At 43.0% G+C, this 9,821-nt stretch overlaps 1 protein-coding gene across 1 annotated transcript in view; it reads left to right on the plus strand.

Annotated features, from left to right (window-relative positions):
• SPTBN5 (spectrin, beta, non-erythrocytic 5) overlaps window positions 1-9,821 on the plus strand; it is a 99,292-nt gene that overhangs the window by 18,814 nt on the left and 70,657 nt on the right. Inside the window, exons 15-24 of the mRNA XM_009709910.1 lie at window positions 995-1,246; window positions 1,899-2,186; window positions 2,836-3,082; window positions 3,951-4,090; window positions 5,098-5,197; window positions 5,903-6,073; window positions 6,164-6,328; window positions 7,083-7,309; window positions 7,880-8,066; window positions 9,169-9,369. Coding sequence (XP_009708212.1) covers window positions 995-1,246; window positions 1,899-2,186; window positions 2,836-3,082; window positions 3,951-4,090; window positions 5,098-5,197; window positions 5,903-6,073; window positions 6,164-6,328; window positions 7,083-7,309; window positions 7,880-8,066; window positions 9,169-9,369 — 1,978 coding nt within the window. The remainder of the gene's footprint in view (window positions 1-994; window positions 1,247-1,898; window positions 2,187-2,835; window positions 3,083-3,950; window positions 4,091-5,097; window positions 5,198-5,902; window positions 6,074-6,163; window positions 6,329-7,082; window positions 7,310-7,879; window positions 8,067-9,168; window positions 9,370-9,821) is intronic.

Raw genomic sequence — 9,821 nt, forward strand, 5'->3', positions numbered from 1 at the left:
GGGCCGGCCCCACTGCCCCAGCCAGGGAGCAGGGCAGGCGGGGCCGGGGGCAGCCCATAGTCCCCTGGCCCAACTAGTCTGTGGTCAGGGGACAGGGCTGCGGCCTGGGTGGGAAACCCATTTTTGGTGTGAGGACTGGGCCTGGTCCAGACTGTCAGGGTGCAGCGAGGGCCAGCTGCTCCCTCTGGGATGGGGAACTGGCATGAGGAGAGAGGCCTCAGCATACAGGGCCAGTCCCACAGGGAGGTGAGCAGGGCAGGCCTGGGATTGTAGCCAGGGCCAAGTGTGACTCCCAGTCCTCAGAGCTGCCTGTCCCCACTGTCACCAGTGGGAAGCAGGCAGCTCACAGCCGCACTGGCTGTAGGCTGGCACTGAGCTCCCTGCCATGCCTTCAGGACTGAGGGGTGATTCTAGGCCCCTGACACTGAGGTGTTTAAACTGCAGAAATTTGTGTGTGTGTGTGTTAAAGCACAACATGAATCTGCCCACAGGTGACAGCAATGGATTCATAGCATTTCTGTCTGTGTTGCACTGCAGCAGCTGATTTGGTTATTTAAACATCAGGGTGAGGGTGCCCTTCACATATATTGAAAGACACATCAAGCCCTGTTTGACTTCACCAAGTATATTTAGTACCTGATGTGTGTATACTCGTGGCACCATGCCACCTAGCTGGAACTGAGAGGTACAGGTCCTGATTTTGAGCACTGTTGTTTATTTGCATTGTGTCCAGTCTGTTCTGGTCACCTGAGTGGGGTCCCTTTGCTTGAGATAGCACTGAGATCAACTATGAGGTTGTGGGGGAGTGCTAGTGTTCACCCCTTCAGCCCACTTAAGACCTGATGAAATCTCTATACGACAATTTTTCTGAACAGAAAAGGCATATAGCTCATGTATAACGAAGGCTGTAAATTGAATCTGCTCTCTAGGTGAAGGCAAGTTTTGGGGTAATGGCTGAGGCTAGATGCAAGTAATGAGGTTATCTCTCTCCAAGGTGGGAATGCATGGAAACCCTGAAGGAGGAGAAAGGCTTCGAGCTGATTGGAGTGGCTGATGTGAGGACATTTCTTCAGGACTGTCAGAGCATAGGAGCCCTACTGCAAGACAAGATGGTCCAACTCAGGGATCTGGAAACAGGGAACTCGCCTGCTGGCCTGGAGTCAGAGAAGCGCAAACTGTCTACAGTTGAGAGAGAAGTCCTGGTGATAGAGAGGAAAATTGAGTACTTGAGGAGTGTTGCAAAGTCGTAAGGAACCTGCTCTTTGTTTCCACATTCTTTGCTAGTTCTCTAAGATCATACTGTAAATTATGGCTGTAAAGAGAATGCACAGCTTGTGAAGTTTCTGTTGAAGTTTCTCTTTCTAGCAACCTGAAAAACTGACTTGCCTTCTGGATTGAGATCATCTGTCTTAAGTATGGCTGGGTGATCGGTGAAGTGATTGCTTCCAGACATCACTGTTGTAGGAGGATAAATACCACAGGATTGTTTGTGGCTCTAACAAATTATCTCTACTAATGGGGGTTACATAGTTCAAAATGTGGAAGTATCATTTAGGTCCTGAAAGAGGGTAATCTGGGGAAGCAAGGATGAAGGAAGGAAGACAGCAGAGAATTTTGCACAGAAGTTTGAAATTGAAATACGAATTTAAAGTTTTTTCTTCTTTGAGTGTTCTGTACCTTCACAATGGGAATGAATCATTGAGCCACAACAGTGTTACCAGCGTCTATCACAGGGATGCATCTTCTGCAGTACACCATATTCACATCAATATTTCTTGCCTGTGTGGAGCATTTATTGCTTTAGCTGACTTTCTTTTTAATGGAAGTGAGAGTATTGGTTCAAGCTCTAAATGACTAAAATGTTCATCCAATTGAATGTATTTTATTTTCTCTTGTAGGATTAAGGACACCAACCCTGCAGAGAGCAGGGCCATCACTGAGCAGGTGGAGAACATGGAGAGGCTTCTGGTGAAGCTCAAGCTGGAGATCCAAAAGAAACGGGACATTCTGCAGCGGGCTCAAAATCAACAGTCCTTCCTGCAAGACAGCCGCAGGCTCCTGCTGTGGGCAGAAGGCATTCAGGAGAAACTGAGCAGTGAAGAAATGGGTGTGGACGTGGCTTCTGCAGAGCAACTGCTGAAGGAACATCAGGACCTGCTGAAAGAAATTAGGTCTCAGAAAGACAGGTACAGAGATTCTGTCAGGGCGGGCAGAATGGGGCGATATGACAACAGTACTGTGAAGATGAAATGTCTATTGTGTGCATAAATCATGTATGAAAGTGATGCCGAGAGTTTATTCAAATGCTCTTGAAACTTAGTGTCAGAAGGAGACTGCCTAACACAAAATCTAGTTAGCTTTAGCATACTTACCCTGATGGTTGATGGGGGGGAAGGAGGAGCTGTATGTTTGGAGTAGTATTCCACAAGCTCTCCCAACACTCTCAGATAGTGCCATCCGCACTTTATTTCAGTTCCCTCAGTCCTCCTCTTCTCAGGCCTCATGCTTCCAGTTGCCATCATCTTCAGTTCTCCTTCTGCACTGTTGTGAAGTTCTAGATACTGTTGGCCCTCCTCTCCCTCTTAAGGGGAAAGCCTGCTTATATGGGCTTTCAATCCAAATGGGGAAATCTCACCTACTGCCTCCAGCATGTACCCCTGAGCAAACAACCAGCTGCACTTTGTAATGCACAACCATGCCTAGCAGCAAAAGAGTGAAAGGGAGGGAGAGAAGCTTGATGTCTAGGCACTGCCAAGAGAGCAAAGAGCTGTGATAAAGGAAAATTCATATTCCCTCATGCAGTGAGGTCTCACTTTTCTTTTTGATTCTGGGAAGATTTGTGCAGCTGGAAGAGCTAGGACACAAAGTAATCCACGAACAACCCAGTAACAGCAGGACCATAGATGTCCACCAGTCCATGGAGAGGCTGGCCGAGGAGAGCAAAGAGCTGGAGAAAATGTGGGAACAGCGGCGGAAAAAACTACAGGATGGCCTGGAATTGCAGAAGTTCAACAGGGAGGGAGACCGTATCAATGCAGCCCTCTCTGGCCATGAGGCTTTTCTCCGGGGGGATGACCTTGGGGTATGTACAGCAGCTGATTTTGTTTTGTCCTACTTCGTCTTTCCATCCAGAGAGTAGCAACAATTTTCTTAGTTATATCAGTTTCCTCATTCTTATGGTCATGGCATTTTAGTACTTGAAAACTAGACTTTCAGGTTCTTATTAATGTTCTTATGCCCTTACTCATCTTAATGAGAACGAAACTCATTGTCTCTCTCAAAAAAAATTTTAAAACAGCTAGAGTTGTGATTTGTTGCCGTATTTGTACGTCACATGGTTTATATACAATTGACTCATCCATTTGATGGCTAGCCATTAAAAAAAAGGTTTTGACTTGAACACAGTATTTTATATTTTTTTTGGTGAAGTGAAAACCTGACTTTAAAAAAAAAAGAAAATTTGCTTTTAATTGAGTATTTTGAGAACATTAAAGCAAATGAAGGGAAAAAAACAAATGCAGGCAATACTTACAAGATCAGTGAAGGAGGAGGCTGTGGTATCTCTCCATCTTTTATTTTTTCAGCTGAAACTGAAACTTTGATACTTTTGGGTCAACTAAGTGGAATAAAGTTTTACTTAGTTATGGCCTTTCGTATTGCATATCCCTAGATGTGCCAGCGTGCTGGCATAAATTCGGAATGTGGATTTTCTTAAAAGATGAAAATGGAACTGTAACAGAAACATAAAACAGAGGGACCAGATATGATACAAACTGAAAGGCCTGCTGCTTGTTTGTAGCCCTGAACATCCTTAGGCACATGCAAAATGCACAGTGTATCTCCTGCCTGAAAGAGAAAGGGGAAAATAAGGTCCAAAATTTTTTTTCATTGCTACTGAAACAACATATAACCAAGAAAAGACTTGATCAAATTTTCTTTCTTAAATGCAGGACCATGTAGATGCTGTTCGAAGCCTGCTGAGGCAACATCAGGAATTTGAACAACTGCTGATGGCACTGAAGAGACGAGTTGAAGCACTTAATGAAAATGGGGTGAACCTAATAGAGAGCAGGCACTTTGCATCTCACATGTGAGTCCAAACTCTTTCCTTTTTTATTTAGCTTTCTTTAGTTTATATTTGTCTAAACGATCCAGTGTCATTAGGGTGAGATGAAAAACTTTCTTTGAGCCAGGATTTAGTTGACCTCCAAGGTGTGACCTGCTGCATGAGGGAAGGTGAAAAGGACTTTTTAAAAAAAAAAATACAGATTTCCTGTGCTCTCAGGACAAATAAGCAAAATGCTTTAGGTTAAAAGTGGCATTTGACAGAACACTAGAATAATTCTCCTTGTATCATAAATTACATGTAGTGTTAAAACTTCTTTTATGTAAACTCAAATGCCTACATAAAACAAATTTTACTTCATTTATCAGTGTCGCATATTAGAATTAATGTTTGCTGTTAAAAAGTTACAGAAGACTTCACAAAGAAATAACTCATGGGGAGCAGGTCCTTCATGTTTTTGTCAAAGCTGAACTGTCATCTGTAATTCCTTTACGGTGCTAGAGCCACTGGGATCTAGTAAGGGGATCTCTGCATAAACAAGAATTAGAAATATATGGTCAGAATGGACCTCTTGGGTCAAAAAGACCATGTTCTTGTCATCAGAAGTGATAACATCTTCAAAATTCCCTCCACAAATTTATAAAACTGCTCTTAAAATCTGATTTTTTGCCAGCACTGCTACCATTAGAAGACCATTCCAGAGCCTCATTGCACTTACATCAGAGAGAAAATTATTAGTTAAGGTGTAATATGTGGGAAAGAGAAAGGTCTGGGTGTTTTGGTCAAATATTGCATGACTGCAATTCACTAATGTAACACAGTCATACAAAAGGAAAATCCAGAGCAGCTGGCAAGCAGTAACTGCTTTCCAGATGAGCCCAGCATGCTCATGGGACAGGGCCATATATCCCTTCCTCTTGTCAGCAGAGGTGTTGAGCTGGATTCCATTTATATTGTAGTCATGACTACAGCACAACCAAGGGGAACCAATATGACTAGTACCGCATTAGACTTCTTGTTTCTCTTGGTAGTATCGAAGAGCGAAGGGTCACTCTCCAGCGAAGGTGGGAGCGGCTGATACAAAGCAATGCCAAGAGAAAACAGAGGTTGTTGGATTCTCTACAGCTGCAGGTAAAAGGACTGATACTGCACATTTGGTCAGACATGTGTGAACTAATTTTACCCTTTGTCTTAATATGGGACAAATCTCAAACTGCTGAGCATTCCTACTGCAGCTCACTTTCTCTTTGGCTATGAGACAGAGAATTTCATGCTCCAGGGAGCAGGTGATGCACTGGTGATAAATCTTACAAAGCCATAACCATAGCAAAATACCAAAACAAAAATGGAGATATTGAATGAAAAATATAAACAGAATGTTTTGTCTACTGGATAAGTTTATTCTGCTCGTGACTTATTACTGTCCTGGGCCTTAATAATTTGGCACAGTTACTTACAGTAACTGTACTTTTGGCACCAAATTTAGCTTCCAGTGCTGAGATACAAAGTTATACTGGAGGATTGGACCACTGATGGTTAAAATAGTCTATAAAAAACGCAAACCTTCACTGACAATTAAAGGCAACAGATGAGTAAATGTGGTAAAAAAGCAACTAAGAGAGATTACTCTGAGGGCTTAAAAACTCGTCCATGGTTCGAGATCATAGCTCTTCAATTAAGAGTGTTGATTATGTAGGACAACTTTTATATGAAAATATATCACATTTCCTAACTGTTAGAAAAAAAAATTAGGGCTTGATCCTAACAGCAAGGATGCACTGCAAACCCACACAGAATCGGAGGTTAAATCCAGTTAATCCTGTTTGTTTCTGTAAGGAGTTTAATCGTGATGCTGCTGAGCTTTTGGTATGGATGGAAGAGAAGTACAAGATTGCATCAGATGAATCCTATCGTGATCCAACAAATGTTCTACGCAAACTGAAGTGGCATGAGGCTGCTGAGAAGGAAATGATGGCTAATGAGGAGCACTTTGCAACACTGATAAAGGTGAAGGCAGTTTTGGAGCTAAGTCTTCCATCTTGTCCCAAACTTCATAGATGCTGATCTGCTCAGAAAAATTGTGTTGTGTTTCTCCAGAAAGGAAATCAACTGATTCAAGACAACCATTATGCTGCAGTTTCTATCCAGAAGGAGATGTCAGAGCTTCAAAAGAAGTGGAAGGAATTGTATGGCAAGATGATAGAGCGAGGTGACAAGCTGAGACAAGCTGGGCAGCAAGAACAGCTCATGGAACTGCTCCAGGTCAGGATATGATGGGGAACAGAGAAGAATGGCCTAAAAGCCTGGTTCCTCTCTTGTGTGGTCCTCACAAAAAAGAGCAGAATACCATCCAGATAAAAGTGTATTTTAAGGTGTCCATTTTGTCTATAGTCTCAGGAGAGAAAATGCAGTGTAACGTTGACCAAGCTCAGTCCAAAGCTATGAGCAGGATAACAGTGCTAGCACAACACCAAGATACAAAGCTGTTGAACTCAGGCTCAGCACTGCATCTGTGTGGCCATCCTGTACTGGGAAAACAATCAAAACTCTCTGCATGGGTCAGTGCTGTACAAACATAACTGCTTGCTTGGAGTCAATTTGGAGATTGGAGGCATAGGACTGTATTAAGAACATTGTCATCCAGGCAAATTGTATAAGAGGAACAATGTGCTGTGAAGCTGTTTCAATACCAGTATGTCATGAAACTGCTGTTGTGTTGTAGCTACAATCTGAAGCCTTTGAAGATTGTTTGATTGTTTTGTATTATGTCACTGAAGATAGTTCAAAGAGGCTGTTTTTAATGATGTGCTTTAGTGTCTCAGAGAGGAGAGTACTCCAAAATAGTGTGCAAAACAAAATATTGCCAGGAGACACCTCTTAGAAGCACCTGGCCATCACATTACCAAGGCAGGACATATGGATTTAAAAATTGTGTCCAGGAAGCTGTCATGGGAGGGGCTGACTGAGAATGATATTGAAAGGTCAGTACGAGTGTGCCATAATCTTTTCCTGGCAGGATGCCAAAAAGAAGATAGAGAAAATTGAGAAAGTTCTTCAGGAATCTGAGACAGGCCATGATTTGCGCTCCAGCCGTGATCTACTCAAGCAGCACAGACAGCTGGAAAATGAGACACATGAGCTGGCAGAGAAAATGAACTCTATTGTATCTCATGCGAGGAAAATGGCCACCAATCACTTTGACTCCCAGAGGATTCTGGATGAAACACAGAAATATCTGAAAAGGTGAGGTGTCACTCTCTCTTTCTCTCCACTCCTTATGACAAATAGCATTTTTTTGTTCACCTTCTAGAAAATGTCTCTCAGTTGATTAGGTTTAAACCATATTCAGGCATGATTTTTCCTCCCAGTTGTACCACAACTATGCTTTGATCTGCACCTACTTAGCTGCCTGTTGACCCCCATCAACCTTTATTACTGGACCTTGCACCTTGCCTGCTGCACTCCTCCCCTACTCCTTTGCTTATCCATAGGTCATCCACTGCTTTCTAAGAGGTGCAGTGATCCAGTATTCAATAGTGACTGGCTCCTTAAAACATCACAAGTCAAGCCTAGGACTTCAAAAGTGTAAAACACTTTTCCTCTGCTTATGTTTAGTGTTATCCTATAAGTCTACTTGCCAAAAGTAGCCTTCTGGAGAAGGGGTTATTGTATGTGCAGCCAGCACCAACCATTGAAATTTAATTGCAAAGTGTCCAGTGTTTTCTAATTTCCACAGTGGTATCATACCCTAATTCCCTTGGCAGAATAAGGATAAAGCTTTATTTTAACATGTATTTAATGGATGACCCCTAGGTTTGAGTCTTTGCAAGCACCTCTTGATGAGAGGCGTAAGTTGCTGGAAGCTGCAGTGGGTCTCTACGAGTTCTACCATTATCATGACATGGAACTGAACTGGATTAATGAGCGATTGCCTATTGCCCATTCCACCAACTGCGGGAAGTCCTTGGATGTGGCTCAAAGCCTGTTGCAAAAACACAAGGTAACTCCTTTAATCAAATGTATTATAGTATGGTGGCACGTTGCATTTCACTTCAGCCTGCAAATCAGCACCTACACAGCTCTCCTTTACCCTCAGGAAGGCCGTTGCAAGCAAACTGTATTGCCACACTTTCAGTGAGTACGTTCATTGATTCCAGCATTAGTCCAGCTAAAATGATTCCAGTGGATTGAGACAAGTCAGCAATATGGTGATGATTTTCAGAGCAAACATGAAATTCCTGTCGGAACTGCAAAATTTGTCCTATTTTGCAGTATTATTATTCTGAAATATTTTCTAGCTCTTCCCATTAAAAGTGGGTAAAAAGCTAGTGTACCTCACACTAAGTAGTGCTTTGTGGGTTGATCTGGGTTGAATATTTTGACTGTTATATGCTTATCCTATTTTAGTTCTATGCTTACTGCTTCATTATATATGCAGTCTTGAGGTTTGTGCAAGTTAGATTCTCTAGGACAGCGTATAACAGCAATTTAATGTTTATTTTAGTTCTGTACTGCTTGTAAAATGGTTTGAACAAGCCACAGTCAATATTTTAAGGACAGGTTAACAGTGATTTCTGGAGAGTTTAATTCTTTGTAGCAGTTCCTCACAGCCAGAGGGGCACCTCAGAGCTGCCCTGCACCACAGGCCACACTGGATTTTGCAACACCTGGATTGCAAGTTCCATGAGAAAGGTTATAAGACCAGTGGGGAGGCTTTATGGAGCAGGAGTCTAATGATTTTTGTGGTACTCTTGACAAAGTATGTCTTCCCATCATCCTCCAGCCCATTCATCTTCTGGGATATTTATTTTCCCATCAGCAGCTTAAGACTCTTTTCTGAATCCCCCAGCTTTGTGTCTCATCCCTTGTCCTGCTCCATGTCCCAAACCTCCCTGCCTGCTGGGCAGGGGATGGGGCAGGTGCATGGTAAGGAGAAGGGGTAGGACCAGGCCAGAGCACGAGGCCAAGTCCTTGTGTCCACTGGCTGTACTCTGCCCACTGTCACCAGCTGCCAGTTTTGCCTAGGACTAGGAGCACATAGAATTTTTTTGTCCTCACATACCCTTCCTTTATTCCTATTTTTTCCTTTATCTTATTCCCAGGAACTAAAGGCAGAAATGAATGCCCACAAACAGCAAGTCCAGCGGGTCCTGGATAAAGGAAAGGCAATGGTTGTAGGCCAGCACCCATCAGCTCGGAAAATAAGTGAGAAATGCCAGGAGCTTGTGACTGCCTGGCAAGGCTTGGAGAAGGCCTGTGAGGAAAGGATGAAGCAGCTGCAGCACTCAGTTGGCTTCCAGGAGGTACAAATTACAGCAAAGTGCTTACACAATAGCTTCTTCAGACAAACAAGAGGACCAAAGTTTTAAAGTGAATTACAAAACAGCTTTGCTGGGACTGGTATTTGCTTCAGTTGCTTGAGGCCATACTCATGGGAATGGAGGGCTGGGCTGCATAGCTGAATGCAGCCCCGAGTCTAGACCTGCTGCCTTAGAGGTTTTCTTTGGACTCTACTCATCCCTTATGGTTGTGTATAGAATATTCATTTCTCCTAGTCATGGCTCCTTTCTCAGCATCTTTAAACATCCTCAGGCTTTGTCTTAAGTAATGCAATGGATCCTGAGCTGGCCATTCATACTGGAGAATTATGACAAGGAAATTGGAAAAGCAGAGATCTCTTATGCCACCCAATCTTTACCTGTTCCAAACAATAATGTTCCAGGCAACAGAATGATACTGAGAAACTGATAACACT

This window comes from Cariama cristata, unplaced genomic scaffold (assembly GCF_000690535.1).
Source record: "Cariama cristata isolate BGI_N322 unplaced genomic scaffold, ASM69053v1 scaffold17561, whole genome shotgun sequence".
NCBI lineage: Eukaryota > Metazoa > Chordata > Aves > Cariamiformes > Cariamidae > Cariama > Cariama cristata.